The 27,263-nt window shown below is 37.7% G+C and overlaps 1 protein-coding gene across 1 annotated transcript in view; it reads right to left on the bottom strand.

Annotated features, from left to right (window-relative positions):
- The window catches only part of mamo (maternal gene required for meiosis), an 81,010-nt gene that overhangs the window by 42,286 nt on the left and 11,461 nt on the right, over nucleotides 1-27,263 (bottom strand). Inside the window, 1 exon segment of the mRNA XM_068303904.1 lies at nucleotides 10,256-10,416. Within this exon segment, the coding sequence (XP_068160005.1) occupies nucleotides 10,256-10,396 (141 nt within the window). The 5' untranslated portion in view covers nucleotides 10,397-10,416.

Here is a 27,263-nt window from a genome sequence, read left to right as displayed (position 1 = left end):
ACTTTTAAAGTTAGTTAGTGGATAATATATGCTAATATTTAGTAGAGAAGACCTAAAATAAGTCTATAAACTTACTTAATGGCTTTATGAGTCAAAAATCATAAATGGACTTAAAAAATTATACAAATATTATTCAATTAAAGGAAATTCGGGAATTTTAGAGGATTTTTTTGTTTGAGTATCATTTCGGGAGGTGTTCAGGACTCCCAGGACCGACCACACTTAAAAAGTTATGTGTTTCCGCCACTTAAAGAGTATTACGTAGCCGACGTGTTGCACTTGTTATCAGAGATCGTGGTGGTTGGTGGCTTTTTTTTTTTTGTTTTTCTTTCGTTTTGTTCATTTTTTCATTGACATTGAACTTGAACTTGCGTGCTTTTTCTGCTTTACGCACTCTGTTCGTATTTCGTTTTGAGTGTGTGTGTGTGTGTGAGTGTGTGTGTGTGTAGAGTGTGATTTGTGTATACATATATGAGAGCTTATCAGAAGTCGTCTGGTGTTGTCGCCAACTGTGAGGGCTTGCTTGATAAAAAAAAAAACGCAAACCAAGAAGAGGGCGAAGGCAATGGGCGGAGGAGAAGGTGGTGGCTAGGAGAAGAGAGAGAGAGAGAGAGAGAAACAGAAACTCAGTTATTCAGCCAAGGTCGACACCAATGCAAATTTATGCGCATTCTGATATATATATATGTATATGTATTTATGCGGTTAGCTTTTGATAGTTGTTCGCATCCCGCCCCTTTCATCACGCCTTTGCTTCCCCTTCTATTTTAATTGTTTAAACAGATTGCCATTAATTTATGACTGCATTGGGTGTGTGTGTGTGTGTGTGAGAATGTAACTATGATCTAACTGTACAAAGTAATAAAGCGGCTTTTGAATATCAAAATGAACTACTCTACCTCACTCTCTCTCTCTGTCTCTCTCTCTCTCTTCTTTAAACAAAGTGAGAAGAATAATTGGAAGATATAGAATATTAAAGAAACGTCTTATGAATGCAACACAATCATCCATCCATCCATCAGCAAAGTGTGTGTGTGTTTGTGTGTGTGTGTCAAGCTAATTGCAGGTAGACGGCGCCATACAATAGAGTCTAAATAATATCCGCCCAATGGTCAGTAGGAAGCATTTTTACCTCTTGGATTTCTTCTACTCTACTCTACTCTACTCTACCCAACTCTTCTACTACTCCTCACACACGCACAAAAGACGCGCCCGGAAGGGTCGTCTGCTGATGGGTTTCTTTATCTGCACGCTCTTCTTCTCCATTGTCATTTTTGTCTAACAATTGTGTGAGACGATAATGATAATAATGTATGTGTGTGTGTGTGTGTGTGTGTGTATTCTGTGGTCAGCCTTTTGATGTGGTCAAATTTACTGCCGTTGTCGTTGTTATTTCTTGTCTCTTCTCTCCTTATTTTGCCGGAAGCTCAAGACAAAACAGAGGACGCAGGAGCCGATACCACTTGACCTGACGAAACATGTGTATGTGTTTTTTTTTTTTTTTGGTTTTGTTCAATGTTCTTTCCTTAAATTTTTTGTTGTTGTTTGATTAGAGGTTGGACCATTTTGAAGGCCATTTGGGTTTATCCCACGCTAAGCTAAGACATCGACATAAAGAAATTCTTAACAAATGCAGCAATCAAGGGCTAAATTCGCCAGACTTGCAGGAAAAGGAGAGCAAAACCAAAGGAGCTAACTCCTCTCCATACAAACATCCATGTGTCTATAGATACCCTGCATAGATATGTATGTACATATGTATGTGTATTGATTTGTGTGTTGCTAGTTAACAATTTGTTGCAAATTGTAAAATGTTGCAGGCAATATAATTTAATTGACGCCGTTATGGGCACGGCCTCTCTCAAGCATCTTAGATTGGATCAGTTTAGTTTCGACCAAACCAAACCAAACCGGGTTGCAAATGCACAAAACGTTTTTCCATTTAACATTTTTCCGTTTTCTTCCGCAAATGCCGTCGAGACTTAAGAAATAATATTTATGTGAATATATTTTTTATTTACTATGCATAAAAAATAGGAAAGAAATGAAAACTATTTTCATTTACATTTAGAATTTGACAATTATTATTATGAAGTTTATAAAAAGCAATCAATAAAGAGAGTAAGCTAAAAGGATAATGAAAGTTTATATCCTTTATCCTAGATATAAACTAGTCATAAGTTGATTTGATAGATAATCCATTTGGCAGTTGGTTATACGATTAATATTAACTTTTCTTTAGAAAACTATTCGAAACTGAAAACATTCTAAAACTTGACTTAAAATATTTGAAATTTTATATCAAAAGACAATAGATTTAGATTAGACTTTGGTTAAAAACTTGGGATCTTATTTCAACATTCTATTACTTAGTCTATGGCCAAGAAAGGGGGAAATCAAAAATTTGTTAATGTCTATTGCAATAACTCAACTGAAGCAACTGAAGCAACTGGCAACAGAAATTTCATTTGACGAACTATGGATGTTATGAGTGTAAACTTGTTTTATTGCAAACCGCACACAGAAACAACAACAACAACAGCAACAACAAAAGAAGTTAGAAAAAACATAAAAAATTAGAAAAATAAAAAAAACAACAGTAGAAACGAAAAACAAAAACGAAAAAGCGCCAACGCATGCGCAGCGCGGTTATTTTCAGTTCCTGTTGCTGACGTCAGTTTTAATTTATTTTTATTTTTTAAAGAGACATTTGTGCATAGAGTTTTCAGCTCGTGTCGCTGGTGACCTTCAAACAGGGTTTTAATTTTGCTCGATTGCCTGCGTTTTTGCAGTTTCTTGTATACCCTATTTGGCTTCAAGCATAGTCGAATGACTCGTATGGTTTGTGATTAGTTTACTCACTTGATTGGTAATGAATCTACTTTCAATATTTGAATTGGATTCAAGTTAGTTTTGAGTTTCTGATGGCAGATAGATTGCTAGAGACAATTGCACCCCCTTAAGTATGCAACAGGTTGGCAAAGAATACATATAAAGCTTTCAGAGTGATTTTAAACCTTTGATTTCTTCAAAAAGACTACAATTTTTGACTATCAATTGCCTACTTTAAGGGGGAGCTTTCGGATTTGCCTTGTAAGGGTATTATTGCTTTCGTTATGCCAAAGTTTGTTTTTGCTACATACATATGTTGATATTTATATCTTTTTGCGTTTAGTTTTGTTTTGAAATGTTGATAGAACTATGTATATGTATTGTATGTATGTATGTGTGTATTGTGCCTTTGTATTGTGCTTGTGCAACAATTACTAATTATATACTATATACAAAGTTGGACAACAGCTGGCAATTCTAATGAGATACGCTATCTTATTTTTTTTTTCTCTTTTTTTATTATTATTATTTTATTTTTTTTTAATGTTTTATTATTATTTTCATTTGATATGCTGTCTCTTTCTGGCTTCGATATATGCGTTCGTGTGTGTGTGTGTGTGTGAGTGTGCTTAAACATAAAGAAAAAGATATAAATCTGTTGAAAATGCGCATAATTATAGCACCGGTAGGCAGGCCAGGCCAGGAGAGGCCAAGCCAGGCAAGCCGTAAGTAAGCATTCATAAGCCATTGAATGAGGCAACCGCTATGAGAGCCTCGGCCCAGCAGCCAAGTTTCAAGCACTGCGAGACATCGCGAGTTGTGTGAGTCGTGACAAGAAAAGTTGGTAATTTTAATTATACATTTTTTTTGTTCATTCTCCTTCTCTTCTTTCTAAAAATACCCTGTGTATTCCCAAAAAAAAAAAAAACAACAAATAGAGGGGTATGACTTGGGCATATACTAGTTAATGCAAGTCTAAGTCTAATCTGAATCTCTTCTAGAGAATAAGTCGTTTCAGTGCCTAATTTTAAATCAAAATCTTTCTTATATTGGTCCCTGAATGCATTCGTTATCTTTTCTTACTTGAATCATTTCAAATTGTTATAATTCTCAACTAGTTTTAACATTGAAGCTGAGGAAATTGCAAGCCCATGTGAGATTATATTGTCTTAGGCCTTTTTGAAACAAAAAACTTTGTTAAGTTGAGTACTTTATCTTTGATTACCTAATTTGTTTTATTTCTTTGTAATTCCCAACTAGTTTAAGCATTGAAATAAAGGCAGGGTTCTAAGCCACCTAAACCTATATTTTCCTTTGCTAAAAACTTCATGCTTCGAGATCATCATTCAACCATATTTTATGACTTTAGGTTTCCGGTGACTTCTCATGGATTAATGGAACATTGATTAATTATATTAAAATCTAAATATGGCAAAAGAATAATTTTATACTTTTGTTTTTTTTTTTGTTTTTTGTGTTAGGTCATTATAAGCAAAGCTTTTTAAGTGATTGATTTGTAATTTATAAATTTTATATATGTATATTTAAATTTTTTGATTACTCAAGTTATTAGCTAAACGAAAGAAATATTCGATCTTGGACAAAGTTTACTATGATTTTAGTTAGTTTGGTTTGTTAGATTTTTTGCATTTTGCATTTCGGTTGGATCAAATTGTGCAAATGCGTTGTAAATTAACAATTATGGGTTATTAACATGACAATTTTGCACGATGGTCGGCAAAATCGCAAACACACAGAGTCACATTCAAAGGAATTTAATTGAATGCGTGAATTGCTTTTGTTGATTGCCAATAGCAAGCCAAGTCAAGTCAAGTCAAGTCAAGCCGAGTGCCGAGAGCCGAGAGGTAACCAGCAATAGCAACAACAACAACAACAACAACATGTTTACTGCCATTATCGTTTGAATTGTTGCTGGTTGCTGGTTGTTGTTGCTGCTGCCGGTTGCATAGCATTTGCTGCCGCGTGAAACCGTGACGTTTGAGTTTTGGCTCAGATTTACAGGTAGATTTGAATGTTAACTCGTAACAACAGCAACAGCAACAATAACAAAACCAGCTATGACAACAACAGCAAACATTTCAAATATTTTTGTATAATTTTCCAATTTAAATTAACAGTGTTGTTGCTGTTGTTGTTGTTGCTGTTGTTGTTGTTGCTGCTGTTATTCGTGTGTTTCGTCTCGACATGTATCTAAAGATTTCCCAGGCCAACACACACACACACACACAATCTCATAAATTGAAATTAGGGTGCCCACGACTTATCAGACACCCTGTATCAAGTTGTTGCAATCTGCAATCGATCTAACTACAAGTCTGTCTTATTGTTGAGATGTCTATAGAGTATATATAGTATTTAAAAATGTAACTCGACTGCGCACGAGTGATAATTGTTATTGTTGTTGTTGTTTTTACATTACATTACATTACAAACATTGCTATGCAATTTGTTGTAGTTGTTGCTATGCCGGCAATTGTCTATCGTTTTATTGTGCATACATTTTTGTTGCTGTCATTTGCTGAATACAAATAATTTCTTATTAATTTACTAAATTAAATATTAATTGATGACATTCTCATTAACAATTATGATGAAACAATAATATAATGACACTATAAATCCATCTAAACTTGTATATGTATTATGATATTTCAGATTTCCCTTTAACCCACCAAAAGGATAAGCTAATTTGCTAATAAACTCTGATAGACATCTTTTATATTAAGTTTAAACTTTCTTCTTCACCTTTAAGTATGTATAGCATTTTATATCATTTGAATTCTTCAGAATTTAGTAGACTTATTCAGATTAAAGTTCAGATCTTGCTACAATTATTGTATCGTCCTTTAGATACTCATTGATTTTTGGCCTAAAAGTTGCAAATTTGATTCCTCTTGGCTGAGATATACTCCAAGTAAATGACCTATACGATAATGGTAAATCGCATATTAGATATATATCCCTTCAATTCACAGTAAAATGGTTATCAAGCAAATATAATGACTTTTGAACCTTTAAAAAAATGTAAGCGAACCAACTTTTATTTTGTTTAAATCTTCATATTCCTTCTTATATTTCGTAAGTATTAAATACTTGAAAAAATAATAACTAAAATTTATATTTAATAATATTTAATTTGTTTGGCATCATGTGGGCGTAAAATACAGTTAATTTCAATTGATTTGCATTTTTTGCTTAAGAAAATTTGTTCGACGTGGCGTATGCGTAATGAATAAACAACATTTCGTGTCTTTGGCTAGTTTTTTGCAAAGTCGCATAACTAATGCAACACGACAAGGCGCACTACAATTTTGCCTACATATATACATATGTGTGTATGTATATGTACATAGAGTAATTTGATAATTAACCATAATAAATGTAATAATAACTCCAATTCAAAATCTTTGCAACATTCACCAAATTCAAATCGAATTAACTGCAATTATTCTCACAATTGAAAGCAAAAAGTAGTTTTTCTATATATATAGTTGATTTGAAGACATATGTAATCAAGTAAATCGGGAATATAGTGAAACACTTTCATATTCCATATTGGCCTATTCATCTTAAGTTCTTTGGAGTTATTTGATTCTTATAACTAGTTTTGTTGTTGCACTTTAATTGATGTCTTGCAGGAATTTGTGCAAAAACATAATAAGTCTAGGTTGATGGGTGGGTGTGGGGAATCTACTTTGTGTTTTTACTAGGTAGTTTTTAGTTTTAATTGCTCTAAAGCCGGTTATTTTGAAGGCGGCCAGCAGATTGTTGGCCCCAAATGGCTGAAAGGTCGTCATAATGTGTGTTTGTTTATACTGATGTCAATCTCTGTATAGTTTATCAAAAACTAAGTTATATTTGATTATAATAGAGCTTTCCAACACTGCAAAGGTGGCAACAGGTGGCGCTAATGTGCCCCCAAAGTGAGCCAGAACAATCGATTGTTCGTTAGACCGAATGCAGACACTTACAATAAAAGATGTAAGTATATGGAATTTATGAGGTGTCAGAAATGTTGTTTTTTCATAAGTTTTGTATCTATTTCGTTTTGTATTTTATTTTTCAAATCAATTTGTTGTTGACATTTGACTTGATTTTATGGCCAGTCGATTTGTTGTTGCCAATTGTGGTTGTTGCCATTTGCCTGTTGCTGGCCTGACATATGTTGCAAGTTGTTGCAGCTGTCGGTGGTAGAGGCGGTCACCTCATATTATTGTTGTTGTTGTTGCTGTTGTCGCTGCTTGTCAAAAAACAAAAAAAAAAAAAAGAAGGAGAAAAAAAAAGTGTTGCCAAAAGAGACTTACGAGGCTGCCTTTTGTTAGTAAGTGTTTGCATATGCATTTTTTGACAACAGCATTGAGTGTGTGCGTGTGCGTGTGTGTGTGTGTGTGTGTGTGTGTGGGGCATGTCTGGCATGTTGTTTAACACGCTGTTATCCACCCAATAATCCCAACACCTCGATCCCTTCCCTCTCTCTCTTACGCTGGCATCGTCTGGCAGTCAGGCAAATTGCACTTCATTAGAAGTCAAAGACTTGGACTCATTGAATTTCATGCAAATTTACTTAGCTTCAACGAACTCAATCAGACTCTTAGTTAGCCCAACAAATCAGTTTAAGACAACATCCCCAAACACAATATTCAATGACACAGAAAACCAACAGAAAAGAAACACGAAACGAAACGGAACGAAAACGTAAACAAACAAAGAGGCAAACGAAATGTTGATATACCCTTATAAAATTTCATATCTCATGTGTGAAAGTCATTTCTATGGCATTACTTTTGATATATACAAGATATTGTTAAACGATCGCTCATACAAACTGAAATATCTTTTGAATGGAAGATGATATACTCTACAGCAAGAGACATAGATAAAAAGGGTGATAGTTTGAGGGAGGGTATAAAAAAGATTAGAGACAGAGCCAAGAAAAAAATTGCTTTGTTGTCCTTTAGTTTTTTTTCATACACGCAGTGTTCTTCTGCTGCTGCTTCTTCTTCTTGCCTGTTGACCAAAGTCATTTGGCAAACAGTGTCCTCCAGTGGTTAGTCCAGGCTAAGCTCCAATACTTCTCACACTTTTCGTTTGCCTGATGCCTGGAACTTAACCCTTTGGCTCTTGTTAATCTCTCTCTCTCTCTCTCCCTCCCTCTACTTGGCATCAACATTTGTTACACTTTGTTTGCCTTTAGGCTGAGGGCAAGCAGGACCAAAAAAAATGAGAGAAAAAAGCGAAATCCTTGATGCAGCAGTACCAGTAACAGGACCAACATCATATCACAGAAGGCGGGGGCGGAGCAAGAGCACGAAAACGATTCTTGCAAATCGCATCAAATATCAACCGAGCATACGTTAAATGCCTCAAATTGAGTTAAAGTGCCGTCGACAGGACCAAAAAAAAAAAAAAAACCAAAACAAAAACAGGCGAGAGAGAGAGAGAGAGCAAAGCGGTGTGGGAACAAAGGCTTGCGGCTAGGTCGGGACCAGCACAAAAACTACACAAGTTCAAAAACAAAAAAAAAAAAAAAAAAAAGGAGTAAAACTGAATCGGAAAAAGAAAAAATGTTTAGAGAAGCCGTCGAAAGGTTTTGAAAAAATTGTTCACATAGACAAATTTATTTACGGAAATGACTAGACGAGGTTAGTTTGATAAGTATACAAAAGTGAAAGGCATCCTAGAAAAGGACAACAACTGAGAAAGGAAAGGAACTGATGCCAGATTGAATTTCTTGTTTGGAGGACATTTGCTCTTTGGAATTTAAAGAAGGACCCTCGCACACACACACATGAGATGCCATATTTAGCTTAGCTCGATTTCACTTGCAGTTGCCAGAGCATATCTGCCTTTAGTCACCCTCAGACCCCTCGAACCACTTGTCCATGTGTATTTTTTCTGTCCATATGATAGGAGTTTTTTCTCTTTCTTTTTTTTTTTTTTGCGTCGGATTGACTTTCTGCATGGCAGATCCTGATGCTGATTCTATTTCTAGTCCTGCTGGCCTCATGTGAGGATGGGTGACCTGAGCCGACTGGCTGACTGGGCTGTCATCATTGCCTCGTTCATCGACACTTTGCTTTTTAATCAATTTAGCAAATTTTCGTTTTTTCCTCTCTCGGACAGAGTTGGCAAGATGCAAGAGTGGACCAGGGGAGCAGGAGGTGTTGTGCTGTGGGCACATTGGACTCGTTAGTAGCCGGTAGGAAGGATAAGAGAGCTAATGGATATGCAAAAGTAATTGACAGTTTGTCTTCCTCATCTACAACTTCATCTTGTTCTGCTTCTTCAGAAATGTTTGGTTTTTTTTTTTTTTGTGACTTTTATTAACTTTTCGTTCTGTTGACAGTTCTCACACTCTGTGTGTGTTTGTGTGTGGAGAGGGCGGGTGTATGTAGCTGTCTGTGCTAATTAGTTTGACAAAATAGTTATCCTTTTGTTGTGTGAGGGAAATGGAATTCATAATTTGTTGGAAAACTGAACTTAACAAGCTCAAACACTCTCTTCTTCTTTAGAAAATTGATTAAGTTCAATGAATTATTGAAATTGATTCTATTACTCAATCGATTAAGTCTTTTTTGTGATCACTTTGCTTGCTCTCTTCTTCTGTCGGATTCATTAATCAATTAAGGCATTTTCTGGTACTCATCTTCAGTTATTTCTCTCTCTCCCCTTACCCCTTTAAATGGATTTTTGCAGACTGTTTATAATCTCTGTTAATTTAACAGTTTAGCGGGATAATTTGATTACGTTAAGCAACATTAAAAGTTGGCAACAACAACAACAACAAACGCATGTTAAGTATTTTCTGCTTAATTTAACAGGAATTTCAATTGACAGGCACACACACACACACACAAAGAGAACGCATGACACACACACACCTCTCTCTCTCTCTATCTCTCTATGTATATACTTATGTAGTTATAACAGTTACACGTGGCAGCAGCTCCATTGCAGTTAATTTTTCTATTAGACTCTGACCTTATCAACATGTTGCCAACAAAAAAAAAAAAAAAAAAAACGTCAGCAACATATACCGGCAGTTAGCAGCAACAACAACAACAACAACTGTACATGGGGCGATTTGTTGTTGTTTTATTTGCTGCATTTTGAAGTATGTTGCCGCGTTAAGTTGACAATTTACTGACAAATGTGTAAATTGCATTGGATCGTGTTTGTTGTTGTTGTTGTTGTTGTTGCTGTTGCGATAATTTATGCGCCAAGCATTTCAAGATAGATGAAGAGAGAAAGAGACAGAGCCAAAGAGACGCTCATCAAACAACTACAACGACCTTGATGGCCCGGTTTGGCACCTTCCGCATTGAATTTTCTTTAACACTCACACTTCTCTGTGAATTCTCTCTCTCTCTGTAGAGAATATTAATAATATAAAATCACTCACCTTATGGGCTCTGATGGATGTGCCCTCTGAACAAGCTAATGTAACGTCCACCAGGCTCTCGTCCTGTAATAATTGACTAAACACCCCTAGCAGGTTGGATTGATGATTGTTCCACCTCAAGCAGTAGTGCTCACTGCCCATGTCGGTGACAGCTTACGCTGCTGCAAAGGATATAAAAAGAGAAGAAAACAACAAAAAATAAAAAAACGTGATGTAAAATGATGTAATTTTTGCACTTACAGTAGAAGGAGTATCTTAAGTATCTAATGAATTTGTTTAATAGTTGCTTAGATTTGAAAGAATGAGAATGAGATTGTACATAAATGAATGAGTGGCTTATACGCAATTTCTACTGTACACAAGCATTCAAAAGGAGGACATTGACTCATTAAGATTTGAAAGCAAAGATTATAAACATAATTGCTTAATTTCAGTGTCTATACCAAGCATAGAGATTTGCTTAGTTAGTTAGTTACTTGCATCTGTATTTATATTTAATTAATGCCAAAACGTGACCCCAGGTAGAGTTCAATAATGTCACTGCCAAATCTAGCCAGGTGAACAAAACAAAGACCAATGTGGCAGGTGTGGCAAGGTGAGCTACATACATACATACATACATCCAAAAATATATACATACATACTTATTTGGATTCAAATAATGTTACAAGTCTTAAGACGAGTCCAAGTGAAGGCAACTTTTGCATGAACTTTTAATTGAGGGCGTGACATTAAATGCAAAATTTATGCAAAAACTTATCAAGTTATATTTCTTAATTGAAGTTTCTATCAAATATTTATAGCTTACGGCCTAAAGTTGATTTTAGAGTTAAGATTATGGTCAAAACAGTCCCGAAATTTTTGAAATTTTTATGAGTTCTTCAAAGTTAAAGAAAACCCAACGAAAATTTGGCATTCGAAATTTAAGATTTTTATATCTAATCTTTTTGGCATTAATAATTTAAAGTTTACGTCTCTAAATTTCATTTTTTAGCCTTAATGTTGATCTAGCTTTGCAATGATTCTTTGCTTTAGAGTGCCCTTAATAACCGATCGATACTGAATATACCCATTGACATGATAGTTTGAAACATATATATACCTCTTTATGGAACATTCTATATCTATATAATTGAGGGGTCGAAACGACAACCAGAACATTCAAGTTAAGGTCATTTAAGTTTTTCATGTAAGTCGAGTAATTATTATTATTTTTTATAGATAGACGGCGAGAGCTATTAAAAAAAAATATTATGCAAAATTTACAGTCTAAGGAAGTGAGTCTATTGGGTTTTTTTTTTTTCCTTTTTAATGCTTTGCCATTTTGTAAGATCAAATATTCAGGGGCAATCAACAAAATGTGGTAAAAAAGATTTAGTCTGACTCGTTATTTCGTTTCGTTTCGTGTTTTGTTGTGTTTTGATTGCTGTTTGTCGCAGCTGCTGGCAGCAGTAACAGGGATACCAAATAATAACAAAGCAATAAACTCTGAATTTATTTCAACAAATAAAACTTTGATTTATTGCACTACGCACACACACACACACACACACACACAGCATGCAATGAGGCAAGTCTGGAGTCTCCAGTTGCAAGTTTGGCCTGATCATGGCCAGGTCTTTCTATTAACGGCATACAGAAACTCTTTGGTTAAATCTAAGCATCGATCTCAGCCACATGATAACAAGACCAAGTTCCAACCGAGAATTAGAATCGAGCGATCGTAAAAATCATGTGAGAGAGAGAGAGAGGGAGGGGGGGCACTTGGAAATGGGGGTAAAAGTTAATATTAACTTAAAGTGAATGCTTTGCTTAAGAGTTGAAGGAGCCGAACCATGTATTAGGTTTTTTTTTTTTTTTTGGCCAGTTCATTAATATTAACGAACGTGTTTCTTTATTAGCCATTTCTATATATATATATTAGCTTTGGATCATTGAGAGTAGTTAAGTGAAAATTTGAACCGTTAGTATTCACATTTATTCAAATGAATAAGGTGCAAACAGGGCAAACAACACGCAATACTAACGATAGGTCGCTGAATTTGTGGGTTGTACTTCTTGTTTTTGTGTTTTTTTGGGGCCAACAAAATTTCATTAGCATGCAACAGCAACAGGTCGCCATTTAATTAAGAGATGTATGTTGCTAGTTTGCCATGTTGCAGCAACAGCAACAGCAGCAGGCAGCAGTTGCAGCAACTGTTGCTGCTGCTGGTGTTGTTGCTCCTGCCCACGCATGATTTTTGAATTAGCGTTGTATGTAAGAGTAACTAATATAATTGACAGCTGTTGTTGTTGTTGTTTTTGCCTACGTGTTCTGCAGACATCAATGCCTGCAATGCATGCTAAGTAGAGAGAAGTACACACACACACACACACAAAGAAGAGAAAGTCGCAAAAAAAAAAAGAGGAGGGGGAAAAAAATATCTATATATAAGAAAAACTATGTCTTTTGCTGTATGTTGCATGCAATTTGGGTTCGTTAATTGTTGTTTCTTCTCGCTGCTGCGATTTATGCCGCTTGCATGCTAATTATGAACGCCGGCAACATGCTGTTGCTGTTGTTGTTGTTGTTGCTTGTTGCTTGTTGCTTGTGCCACAGCAGCCACAAAGCGGCATCATTCGACTATCATGTGAATGCTTTGGAGCCCAAAAGGGCTGACATCTAAATCAGTCAAAAAGACCTATTGAGTTTTCAGGCAACATAATGAGCAACAGCCGCAACAGCAACAACATTTCGCGTAAGACAGGCAGCAGCAATAACTGCTGATGGGGTCTCCCACGGTGCACAGTTGTTGGTCAAAAAAAAAAAAAAAAAAGAAAAAGAGAAAAAAAAAAAAAAAAAAAAAGCAGCCAGCCATTTTTCCAACTCATTCTCTCTCTCTGTGTCTCTTTCTCTCTCTGTCTTTCCCACACTAGCTTTTGACAACGGCACGAACCAAACAGTTTTCAATTAAAGACCAACCCGTGCGGGCTCATTGCAGTTCCAAACTCACTCATTTAGGCCCTCTTGCTGGTTGCTGGTTGCTGCCGCTTTTACCTTAAAACTCATTAATATTGAAATTTGCTCATGTGCATGAGTTATTAGCAATTTTCTAATTAAGGCTCGCTGACGAGTCGCCGCCTCACAGTGGGCAACCTATCATACATACATATATATACATACTATAAGTATCAGACCAGAAGCAAAGCAAACTAAAACCATTTTTGCATCTTAAACCTATTCGCTTCGTTTCAGCATGGATCCAAAGATGGAGCTAAAGAAGATGACTTTACTTTGCTTTGGTTCGGTTCCCTTCTCTGACTCATGCTTGGGCGCACATATGTGAACTTGAATGGCGCTATCCACTCTCTATATCACTCTTACTCTATAGCCACTGCCACCACAATTGCCAATTTCACTGTTGCTGCTGCTGTTGCTGATGCTCTTGTCACACCTACCTAACCAAGTGAGGGAAGGAGGCGGCGGCGGCGGCAAATGTGTCTTTCATGTTGCACTCTTTGTTGCTTGAGTTTTTTTTTTTTTTTTGTTTCGTCTTGCTATGATTTATTCATTTATAAGCTTTATTCCCAGTCCACTTATTAGTACATAAATTTTTGCCTATGCAACAACTAACTGAACTAACTAAAAAAAGAAAACGTTGTCTAAAAGATAGTTGACAATTTCTAAGCCAAGTGCCTTGAACAGCCTAGAAAAAGGCATTTATGAATACTTTCTACTTTTTTGATATTATTCAGCTGCATAGAATTGATCTTAAATAAAATAGGAAGAAAAATAATACTCTAAGTTAATCTTATAAAAAGGATTGGCATACTTGAAATATTTAAAGCTTAAACCAGTTGAGAATTATAACTGAAAGAAGGGAAAAGAGAGACTTGCTTGAAATTCTCACTTTATGAATAAAAGAATAAGAAGTTTTTAATCAAATTTAAGAAGATTGATCATTGTGATGGATGCCAGTCAAGTCTATATCAACCTTATGGGAACGGGAATGCATCCCTTGATCTCAACGTTTCTTCTGATATACCCTTTTGCCTCTTAAGTGCGGGCAAATGGTTGGCATATTCTTCGACTTACAGCATATTAAGGGCATTAGTTGACGTAAGTGACTATAACTGACTGCAAATCTCTTCTGACTGTAGTGTATAGCGAATTCGTTTGAAAGGCATCCATTCTTATGCAGCTTACAGAATGACATTGCCTCTGGGTCTCTATCTCTCTGTCTCTCTAGGTAACTCTCTTGACTGATGATGATGCCCCGCTAGAAGATGCAAAGAAGTCATGGAAGAAGTTTGTCTAGTCGTGGCCACTTGCTACCCAGTTTGTTGTTGGGGAATAGAAAATGGGATAGGGAGGGTTGGCAGGCTGGTTGGGGGGGAGTAGAAATCAGTGGGGGGGAACTGGAGCTAGTGGCTGCGTGTGAGTACGCCTACGTGCGATGGCGGCGTATTTTAAATCAAAAAGAAGGGCGCACGATGCACGATGGCCGCGCCTTAGCTTTTTGTTGTTGTTGTTGCTGTTGCTGTTGTTGCTTTTGCCACGTCGATTATTAATTGCATACATGCCAAAGGGGGGTCGGTTGGTGGTTAGATGATGGGTGAATGGGGTTGTATGGCATGATGTGGTGCGGTGTGATGCGGTGTGCTTATATTTCAGCTGCAAAACAGTTGCAATTTTTTGTTGCTGTTGCTGTTGTTGTTTCGTTTCAACATTGCCGCCTCTATTTTTGCGATTATCATAATGTTGACTGCTCTGCTCATATTGTTGTTGCACCGTCTCTTCCTCTCTGTCTTTGCCCGCTGCGAATGATGATGATGATGATGATTATTTTGATAGGTTGCGCAACATGTTGCTGGCTAGCTGTGTTTGTTGCATTAGATTTTCCATACTCTTGGCATCTTAATTGCTCTTTCACTTTGCCGCCTCTCTCCACCCCCTCTCTCCACCCCTGTCTCTCTCTCTCTATTTTTTTTCTCCTCAACAATGTTGCCAAGGTTGTGCCGGAACCTGGAATTGCTGCTTGTCACTCTGCGGAAATTGACAGAGGCTAGCGAAAATGTATGATTATAGATACTTAAAGTTTCTTTCTCTCTCTCTCTCTCACACTCTCGCAACATTTTTGTTTTTGCTCATTGATTTATTAATCGTTGTCTATGCTGGTGAAAGGATTTTGCTTTAGGTGCTGATCATAAATTTAACACAAAAGCGCTTAAAACAGATCTTTTGCGCCTTTTTGCTTGTGGGTTATTTTCTTTTCAAGATTTTGTTCGTCTTTCTTTTTAAATGGCCAGCTGGGCCCACAGACATAAGGGCGAGTTATTGTGATCACTCTATGAAATTATGGTCAAAATAAAGGAGTGAGAGTTGTAACTACTGTGTTTGCTAGAAAAAGGAGGAGGGAATGAATGGGGGAATCAAAAACCTCATTTTGACCGTTAGAAATGTTGCTGTTGTTGCTGTTGTTGAGCTGCCACCTACAAATGTATGGCTTAGGTGTCGCTTTTGTGGCATGAACATGACTTTTGGCGAAGCATGCGTGTTGCCTGGCAGTTTCTTGTCGTTGCCCCTGTTTGTTGTTTGTTGTTTGTTGTTTGTTGCTGCTGTTGCTGCTGCAATTTTATTTATTATTTTAAGATAAGGCTATGGGGACAATACAATATAATGTTTTTTTGCTTCTTTCCATACAATACAATTTGCTGTTATTTGTGCTGCCAACAAGTGCAAACACACACACACACACACACACACACAAACATGTTGCTGGCATGCATATTTCTTCTTTCAACTGTTTTGAAACATAACTGCCATGTTGCTGCCGCTGGACAAGCAACCAGCAGCAAGTCGGCAATTGAAATGCAATTAAATTAGAAGCCAAAATGAGAGCAATAGCCTTGGGTTTTTGCCATGTAGTTTTGCTGCCGCTTTTGTAGTTTTGCTGCCACTGCCACTTTTGGCCACAAAATTTATATTATTACTCAATTGTTTGTTGCGGTTTATCCATGGGATAAAGCGGCATAAAGTTGCCATTTGCTAGTTGCTGTTGCTGTTGCTGTTGCTGCAGCCAAATGCGTGTTGAATGCAAAGCGACGACGACGACGACGATTTTCAGTTATTTTTTTTTTTTTTTTTTGTTCCCTTATGGTTATTCTTCTGTTGTTGTTGTTGTTGTTGTCGCAGTTCAATTGCTCAATAATCATTTTCAATTTTCATATACACACATTTTGTTGTTTGTTATTGTTATTTTTGTTATTGATATTGCCTTCACCTCATTGCCGCAAATTGTTGCACATTGCTGTTGCAATTATATGAGTTTTGGTTTTTTTTAAAGACCACCACGAATAATTCTTATTGCCAACTTGGCCAAGATGAGAGAGAGATTTTTCCAAATCAATTCATATTCATTTGTTCTTTCTTTTCCATTGAAATCAAGTTTCTATGGCTAGTTTTCTTATGATAGGAACCAGGAAGTTGGCAAAACTGTCTTAAACGTATCAAAATGTGCGTAAAATGCAGCTCGTGGCACAAACAATTTCCGGGGGACAGCAGCAGTAACAGCATTTCAAAGCAAAAGCTGTTTCCACTCGAGTGAGTGACTAGCAATTAATCAAGAGCAATCAGCAACAGCAGCAGCATCAGCAACAGCAACAGCATACAAGGGGGCAACAATAATTGCTGTCATGTTCAGAGCTGGCCACGTGCTCCATTTTGCAAATGTTGCTGGCACACACAGCGACAACGGCACCGGCAACGGCAACAACTACACCAGCAACAGCAGCAACTTACTTATCGGTAACATTTTAAGCAGCAGCAATAAGAATTTGATATGGCACACGCAATAGGCATTTGTCTGCCATCTGCTTTTGCCACACACACACACACACACACTGATGCAAGTAAAATATTTATTTTGATATATGCTGCCCCTCTCTCGGGTTGACCAGCATCATGTTGCCGGGTGTCTGTTGTTCTCTTGAGCCGCAAAAAGATTTATGATTATTGCTTTGTAATTTGTGTTTAAAATATGTGCCGCCTTCTTACTGCTGCTGTCGTTGTTGCTGTTGTTGCTGATGCTGCGGCCATGGTGATGCATAAAAATCAATTATCGAGCTAAAAACAAAAAGCGAATACATGCAAACCCAAAGAAAGAGCAAACAGTCAAAATATATATATAAAAAAAAAGACAAAAAACCACCAAGAAAAATTAATAACCTTGAGAATGCAAAAAAAAAACACAATTAGTGTTGTTGTTGTTGTCTGTTGTCTGTTGCTAATGGCCAACGGCAATTGCCAACTATCAACAGCTCTAACGACCAACGAATAATTTAAGATTTTCTTCTTCTCTGAAAGGACTGCAGCAGACAATTAAATAAAACAAAAAACAAAAACGCATTAAAAATTGTTTAAAATTAAAATTAATAGAATTTCTTAAACAAAAAAAAACTAAAAATCGTTGAAGAATTTTTAATAAAATATTATTTAATTTTTGTTTTCCTATTTCAAGTTTTTGTTGGCCATTAATGAGCAAAAATTTGTTTAAGGTCATGCGTGGCTTTGTTTTATTTGTTAAAAAACTTTATTAATAGTTTTAATATTTAGACTCTTAACCCTTCTGAGAGTATAAATATTTGAATTTCCAACTCTTGAAACTAATCCCTCTATGACTTAATACAGTCGACACTGGTTATGATATTTCAAACCTCAAATGAATTCAAAATTCTTTCGATTTCCACGATCGACCACAGAATTCAATTCCTTCAACGCTAATTACCATAAAAAAAGGCCAAAATGGGTTAAAGGGATATGAACTATATGACGAGCAAGCGGCTTGTTCTCTTCTGCCCCATTTATGATCGCAATTGGTTGTCATTAAGGCCTCCTACTCGGAGATTGTTCTCGAGTTTGTCGAGTCGTTTGTTTGTTTAAAAGTATAAACTTGTCAAAATTTTATAACTAACCTGAGAAGATGTCTCCACAAAGTACGACAAAAAACCCAAAACAAAACAAAACTCCATGGAGAATTACATTTTCTGGTAATGGATAAGAGTTTATCTCCCTCTCTTTTTCTCTCTCTCTCTCTCTGTGTGTATCTCTGTCTCTATTGCAACAATGTTGCAACCGTATGTTGCGTGTAGTGCAATTTCTTAATGAGATTGCTTGGCTGATTGCAAAAAGCAAAAGCCAAATAAATGAACAACAACTGGTATAAGGTGAAAGGTGTATGCAGCATTCGTTTCGTTTCGTTTCGTTTTCTCAGTTAAGCAGCGGGTGATGAACATTTATTGAGCACTTATTAGTGGCCAATGCGTGTGCCTCCCGCCAATTAGGTGTCAAATGACAGACAGACAGACAGACAGACAGAGAGAAGTATGGTGAGAGTTCGGATGGTGGGGGGGCAATGCGTATTGCGGGGGAGTGCCAAGGCATGTGTGTGTGTGTGTGAGTGTGTGTTGACGCAGCTGGCACGTATTAAGGTCAAAAAGCGATCGCGATCGCAATCGGATCGTGTCGCCCCAACTGTCAAACTCAATTCGCCTCCACATGCAAAGGTCAGACTGCAGCTGCTGTTGCTGGCAGCGACTAACTTCCCATTCCCAGTCAACTTGCCCCGTTGGTTTTTTTTTGTTGTATATATGTACCTACTTATATATATATTTATATATATGTATATATACGTATGTTTTTTTGGGTTCTTTTTTTTGCTGTGTTGCCTCCGCTTTGCATCATAAAAATGTCAAAGCTTTATTTGCAAGGTTTTTTCCTCATTGTTCTTGCAGTTGCCGTTGTCGTTGCCGTTGCCGTTGCCATTGCAGCGCGTTGTATGTAGCTGTGGCAGCGGCAAGCGGCGGCTAATTGGCGTGTCATTGGCTGGAAGGCAGGCATAAATCTGTTATTTTATACCCCCGCCTTTTTGCATATGTGTGTGTGTGTGTGTGTGTGTGTGCAACATGGTGTATGAGTAATATGCTCGAAATAAAAACACGAACCATATTAGCAATTGCCTGACTTGTAGGGAATTAGCAACGAATATTTTTTTGCCTCAATCTCAACTACAAACTCAGAAACCACACCGAAAAAAAAAAAAGAATTATCATTTTGAAATGCCACACGAAATGCCGGAAAACAAGGCCTCTAGCATGCCAATAGTTTGGCCAACAATTCAATTAACCAGGAACCCCGAGTTTTTGATCTTGACCATCGAAATGAAAGATTTCAATTGATCTGCTGGAGAGTAAGAACAAAGATCGTCATAGTTAGTTAGTTAATCTAGTTAATTGCTTCATTTCAAAGAAGGGAACTATCTAACTTTCTACTCCTACTCGAAATGCTTTAACAATTGACACTTAACTATTGCAGTTAAGCCATTGACTTTAGTGCTCTCAAAAGTCTTTGATTCAACTAGGATGTGCCACACCGGCATCAGGCAACAGGTGGTGCAGCACAACTTGCGACTTTCACTCTTCAGGAAACCTCCCCCACCGTCAAATTGCTGAATGCCCACACACTAATTGCTGCAAACAAACGCGCGAATCATGTGGACCACCAGCAATGCAGGCAACTAGTCAGCCAGACAGTGAGCCACTCACAAACAAAAGAAACAACATTTCATTGCTATGGCAAAGCCACTTGACTTGAATTTAGATAAAAACTTGTATTCAGGGCATTTTAAGTTAATGATTAAGCTCAAAGATAGTTCAACCTTAACAGAGACTTACAGAAAGAAATGATTATCTTATAAAGGTTTTTCTATTGGATTACCAATTCGACTAGTAGGGCTAAAAAAAACGGGGTTTTGAGTTTCATTATGTTCAAGTCTTTACTAATCAATATCAATCAGATTCAAGAAGATATGTAGTTCTAAACCAAACTAAAAAGATGGCCAAGAGTAATTGCAACATTTTCAACTGCAACTGGAAAGTTCTTTGGGATGAGCTAGGTCTTGATGTTGGTTGTTTGTTTGGAACGTTTGTTTGTGCTGCTGCTCTGTCTCTCTGCCCGGTAGCAACAGAGGAAGCCCACGCCACATCATTCATGCCAAAACGTCACCAAGGCATACCAGTTGGACCACCACATAGCAATTATATATATATATATATATATATACATATATATATGGTATGCCGACTACCAAACTGATCTCACTCCCGCCTATCTTTTTTTTTTATCTCTATCTTTCTTTCTTTCTCTAAATCTCAGTCTTGGTCTCTTTCTCCATCTCCTTCTCGTGGCAAGTCTCAAGTGCAAGTTGGTGGAGCAATAATTTGCACTGTCGAGCCAGTGTTTGGGGCCCTCGTGTTGGTCGTGTCGTGTAGCGTCGCCACAAATCTGCCAACATAATTTTGTTATTTCACTACCACTTTGTTTGACGTGTAAATGTTTGGCTTTTGGTCGCACAGTTTCAGCTCTTGCACCTAGGCAATACTTATATATATATACTATATATATATATATATATATATATACGGTTCTTTGGCTCTGCCTGATGATTTTTCAATTTGCTTTGAGCCCAAGTTTAAAGACAATCAGAAATGGCAACAGCAACAGCAACGGCAACGGCTGTAACCGCAGCAGCAGCAGCTTTTACTGTGGTCATAAGTAACTATAAATTATGATGGAAGTAATTTTCTGCTTCAGTAGCCAGTTGGGAGCAGCAGGTTGGTTGGCCAGTTTGGATGTACGAAACTCATTTTTTGAATTGTGGCTGCAGTTGCCAACTTCGACTGCAGCAGCTACAACAACTACAACAGCAACTTCAACTATTGTGATCGTGCTGGGCAAGTAGTGAGTTAGTTTTTTATGCCCTGTTCAATAGTTCTTTTTGTTGTTGTTGTTGTTTTTCTTTAGCCCATTCAACAACAGCAAAAACAACAACATTCATGTGTAAATTAAGTAATTGCCGGCAGTTGCCTGGCTACTGTTGTCATTAGAAGTCGAGAAGTCGAAAAGTTGACTGGTGGCTTTGGTTGGTTCCGTTTGCCGTTTGCCGTTCGCCTCACTCTCTTGGCCATGAACTCCCTGGCATAGTATGCCAAACGTTGGGCCATAAATCTTCTACACCAGCAGCAACCGAAGATTAAAGTGCATTATGATTGCCCATGGAGCCGACTTTCCGACTTCAAAAAGATGACCAGAAGCTAAGCTCCTGCTAAAAGTCACACATACATCAACAAATGCAAAACACAATGGATTTAGATAGATTTAAGCTAATCCTTAATAGTAAACATAGTCAGTGAATAAAATTTGAAAATTCAAATGGTTTCTAATCAAAATCATTGTCTAAAACATTTCAATTGCTGGCCACCAGCAACAGGAGTAGCAGCAGCAGCAGCAGCTGTTGTCGTTGATAGGACGGAAAAGAAAAAAATTCAACCAAAACGTTAGAGTCTCAACTATAAAAACAAAAAAAAAAAAACAAAACAAAAGCCCCACTTCAACTCCAACTCTAAACGCTAAAAGCCATTTCTATATATATTTCTGATACCCTAACTCAAAAATTATGTGCATAAGCATTCGATGAGTATATTCGAATACAAAAGTCCTTAAAGTCCACATTAAAGTAAACGCTTCCAAGTCCTAAAAAAACAGCCAAAAATGTCAAATGCCAAATGTTTTTCAAAATATTCCAAATTAAATTATGAAAATTTAACTTTCTGTTGTAAATTTTCGTCTAACATTTCAAATATAGTTTAAAAAAATTGACTATAAAACCATACGATCCATAAACTAATAATGATAGTGACCATTTCGCATGACCAAAAAGCCATAAATGAAATATTTCTCGACTATTCTACATCAATATACATAGATCCCATAGAGACACAACAATGGGTCAATAAGCGCCAAGCCGCTGCCAAGGTGGAGCAGAGTGGACACCAAAAAAACAAAAAAAACACAAAAATAAACGGACCAACAAAAAACCAAAGTTGGTCTGGCCCTCTGGGTTTCGTTATGGCTTGCTAAAACAATTTAAAAGTAATTTGAGTCACGCTTGGGAGTCAGGAAACAGGAGGCAACTGTAAAGAGTGAGAGAGAGAGAGAGAGCGGGGCAAGGAGCTTTTGGCTATTCATTGAATTTGCATTTTTGTTGGCCCAGGCCAAATATTGTTGTACATGGTCTTGTTGTTGCTGCTGCTGCTGCTGCTGCTGCGCCGTTGTTGGTAGTTTTGCGTCAATTCTTTTGGTGTCAGATTTCAATTTTGTTAGGTTTCGTTTTTTGTTTTACACAGTTTTCAATGCGTATCTCGGTGTTGGCTTTAAGGCACAATAACAAAACAGAAATAGGTTTGGCGGCATTTTCACAAAAAGCAGCCGCCGCCGCCGCCAGTTGTAAGTTTATCAATTCATTTTTGTACAGCAACAACTGTTTTTTGAATTAGCAACCAATAGAGCAAATTGCCATTCCCTCGCGGCAGCTTGTTCCCTTGTGAAAATTTGCATTTTCATCTGCATGTGTTTTTGCTGTTGTTGTTGTTGTTGTTGCTGGTGTTGTTATTGGCGCCTTCATATGCTTTCATATGCACCTCTATGCTTATGGTTAAGTCTCTGTTTCCGTTAACGCGTTATTGTGAAAGCTCATTTAAACAAAAGCGAACTCCTTTTGGGCCAAAGATCACTTCCTCTTTTTGGGTCTTAATAGGCCATTTGAAATAGTGTTGAGCAATATTTAATAAATCCTTAATAGAAATAGAATTTGAACACTTGAACTTTTGGGGTGAAAAGAAAATGGAAAATGTAAATTCATTTGATTAGTCTTAACTTTTACCTCAGAACTTATGGATTTCATTAACCACTTCGATAGATACATACATACTAGATAGACAGTAGAGTAACTCACTCCACACACACACACACACACACTTATGGCACAGTCTGGCATTAGCACGCACCCGCTAATCTAAGTAAATAACTTAGCAAATACGGCCTACAAATGCGGAAGACACTTTCCAAAGAGTAAAGACCCAGGCGAAGGAGTTCAGTTGTTCGACTATGCCACATGGTTGGTTTATCGGGAGCACCCGAAAACCAAAAAAAAAAAAAAAAATAGCTAAATGTAATCGAAAATTGTACATCGTTCAAGGAAATTCGATTAAAAAAAGGAAGGAAAAAAAATGCAATTAGAGGGTGGGATGCGTTATTAATGTGGAGCGCACACAACACCAACAACAAACAACGATGATGATGATGCTCTATATATGTATATATAAATATATCTAGATATATATATGTATATAAAAATATATATCATAGCATACAGAATGCGGAAGTAAAAAGCGCCGAAAGCCAAGAGGGAGATGGAGACAGAGATGCCCAACCACCAACACTTGGTAGCCGAGTAGCTCTAGAAAGCCAAATTTTAAGTCCAGGCTCAGGCTCAGTATGTAGCAGATTGTCAAGTGGAAAGTATGTATATATATATGTATGTATATGAAAGACGCACACATGCAGTGAGCCAGGCCAACAGAGAGTGTGAGAGAGAGAGAGAGATAGAGATAGAGAGACGTGGCCATTATTGAGACTCACTTGTGTTAAATGAAAACGCATTAAAGCTCAGCCAGCATTTTGCCGAGTGGTGGGCGTGTTGCAAGTGGCAGCAGCAGCAGCAGTGGGTGTGCCACAAATGGCAAAAGCCAACTTACTGGGGCTGCCAACTTGATAGATTTTTACTTTTTTTTTTTTTTTTTTTTTTGATAAGCGTAAGCTAACTTTATGAGCAAGAAAGTTAAACCAGTCAAATAGTTGAAATGTATATATTGGCAATACTTGGAAATGGTTTTTTTTTTTTTTTGAGCATAGGTAGAATTTCAACGCCCTTCAAAAAGTTGGCAGGCCCACATCATTTTAGATTGCTAGCTGGATTCAGTCAATTTGCTTGGTGGTGGCAATGATGTTGGCGGCTCGGGGCTGGCACTGGCGACTGGATCTTTGGCGACGGCTTTATCGCTTATTGTCATCTCTTTACTCGATAGAAGAAAACAAAAACAAAAAAAATGAGAGAGGGAGAGAGAGAGAGGCCGTCTAATTAGAAAAACATGTGAGCAAGCACGCACAGCTGCGTAGTAGTTGTCATAATTAGAGAGGGGAGAGAGACAGACAGAGAGAGAGATAGAGAGAAGAATTGGAAATTAGAGTGATCTTGATCACAAGGATGATGGGCAAGTAACCAGGAGCAACATCAGATCGACAATCAACGGCGGCAACTGGGCGACAATTTGCTAGATTGATTAGCCGTCCAGCCTCAAGTAAAGACCCCCAGCCCCTTCCCTGCCCACAAAGACCACAACCCGCTCACACCCCCAAATAGGATGAATCCTTCAAAGCATTCACCTTGCAACCGGTTTGAACAATTAATGCCGCCTTAAATGCACTTGCCTGGTGTGGCATTGTTAATTAATAACGCCATGAATAAGACCTGAATGAGACTATATACATACATACATATATCTACTATATGTACATATATTGAGATTGAGAGACCATCATCCTTTACGCTGGCTTGCTGTTCGAGTTAATTGTTAATGCAAAAATCGTTTCAAGTTAGAAAATCAATTTTTACTTTAATGATCTGGCGGAAGGAGGCAAGTGTTTGCCATAAATTAATATAGTTATAAGTATAAAGAAACTGAAAACAGGACTAGGCAATGGGGAACACACATTCATAACAATTCAGAATTTATAATAATTTAAGTGTTATTTGATTTCATGAAATTCAATTCTTCATCATATTCAGTTATATGTATGTATTTAGAGTACCAGGAAAAGCTAGAGCTTTGGCAACTTGGCAACTACAAAGTGCAACCGCAGGCCAAAGCAAATAGTGTTTGGAGTGGGCGTGGCCAGTTGGTTGTTGCCAGTCAGGCAGTTGCTATTTCTGTTGCTACTATTAGCAGCGGTGTCTGGCCAAGGCACAGGCCAAACGACTACAATTAAGCCTCATGCCAGAGGGCAAAACATGGTTGGGGAGTAGTTTTTCTTTTTTTTTTGTTCAGTGTTTGGTGGGAAAAACCCGAAAGCAGAGAGCAGAGAGAGAAAGAGAAAAGATTGGCATATCTCCCTCCTGGTGACAATATCTTTCGAAATCAATTTGATATACATAACATATGTATGTAGAGTAAATTTCATATGCGTTACAGTTTTCCTTTTTTTTTATGCAAAATACTATACAATATCCGCTCTGTGACACAAAATGGGCAACAACTGAGATATAAGGCGAGAGACAAGACCGCACGATGACAACGTTGATGGCAAACACATTTCCGTTTCAAGCAATTTCCGCGAGACAATCTCCTCAAAGAGTGCCATTTGATTGGTAAGCAATTTATTTACGCAGCAGCAGCAGCAACAACATCTCCGACCCTGACCTGCAGCAGCAACATGCTGCACATATGTAGACTGGTTCAGGTACGCATCAAATGGTTTGCCATCATGGCATGGCATTGCATCCGTTTTACTGAGTTTCTTATATCTAATTTTCATAATCTTATTGCAGGCATTGGCCATGCACAACAAGATTCATCCTCATTTGAATGCGTGCCACAAGGGAAACAAGAGTATGGCTTGTATGGGTGTAGGGTGGGCTTAAATTCCATGCCATGTCAACGCAACACGGTAAATGCAACATGCAAGACACTGCCAACATCATAATCATCAAAAGAATGATGAGTTGAGAGTTTTACATCTTCTATTGTAATTAACACAAAATCTGCTTCCGGCTAGAATGGACAAGCAACCAGCAGCAGCAACGGACCAACAGGAGCAACAAGTGCGTGTTGTTGCTGTTGCTGCAGCATGACATGTGACAAGTGTTGGGGCTAGCGGGTGGGCCAAGTTAACTTACGACATCTTTTAGCTGCTGGGCAAAAACGCAAAACAGAATCCTTAACTCAGCCAAGACAGGGGGTAACCGAGGAAGAGAGCTTAGGGAATTATGAATGACAAGACATGCAACAGAGAGACAGAGAGAGAGAGAGACCAGACGAGACTAACTATATTAGAGAATACGATTTAAAAAGATACATCAAAAAGAAGAGAAACATCCTAAACCCACACTTAATCACGCGCTCATCTCTATAGGTTTAAGCTCCTTTTAGTTTGGCTCTTGCTTGGGCTTTTCATATATGTATGTACGTTGACAGTTTTGGCCCAGTCTCTTGGCCAAGATGTCACTTTACATTAGGCAGTTGTCTACTTGGCTGCTTGCCTGCCTGGTGGTTGCTGATGGGCCTTGCTGCTGCTGCTGCTGCTACTCCTGCTATTGAATGATGCATGGGCACCTGTTTTAGTGCCGGCGTTTTAGATTAGTCGCCTGTAATTAGTTAATAACATGGCATGGCATGACTAAATTGCAGTCGCGACATTAAATTGCAAGCGGCAAGGCATTTTGATTGATGTGGCTGCCGGCAACGTAGATGGAGACACAAAAAAAATGCAACAGCCGCAACAGCAGCAACAACATTAAGCATACAAAATGTTATGCATATATTTAATTGATAGGTTTTTAGCACATGATAAATTTTAATATAGGTAAGTGCTTCAAAACAAAACGACAGCAAAAAAACAACGAAAATCGCGACAGTGGTAAGAGAGAGAGAGAGAAAAAAAAACCAAACTTATAGCTGCAACCTGTTGCAAACAGCAACCAACCATCTACCAATATAAGCCGACACGAATCCGCAAATTCCAAATAAATTAAAAGCAGTTAAACTCAATTGATTTTGAGAAGCAACTGCAACTGCAGCAGCAACAGCAGCAGCAACAGCACCTCGGCAATAATAAAAATAAACAACAGCAACACACAACAAGAGGCCAGCCAAAAAACACAGAAAAAGGCAAGAGAGAAAAAAAAAAAAACCCCCAATTGAAGTTGGGGCACAGAAACACACAGAGAGACACACACACACACACATACACAGAGTGGAGGCCAGAGGCCTCTTCGCTCAATAAATTTTTATCGCATTTGTGTGTTTGTGTCTGTGTGGGCTAGAAAGGAATGTACGCGGTTGATACTAAAACAAG

The sequence above is a fragment of the Drosophila tropicalis genome, unplaced genomic scaffold (genome assembly GCF_018151085.1).
Source record: "Drosophila tropicalis isolate 14030-0801.00 unplaced genomic scaffold, ASM1815108v1 contig_158, whole genome shotgun sequence".
Classification (NCBI taxonomy): Eukaryota; Metazoa; Arthropoda; class Insecta; order Diptera; family Drosophilidae; genus Drosophila; species Drosophila tropicalis.
This window is presented reverse-complemented; position numbering and strand designations above follow the sequence as displayed.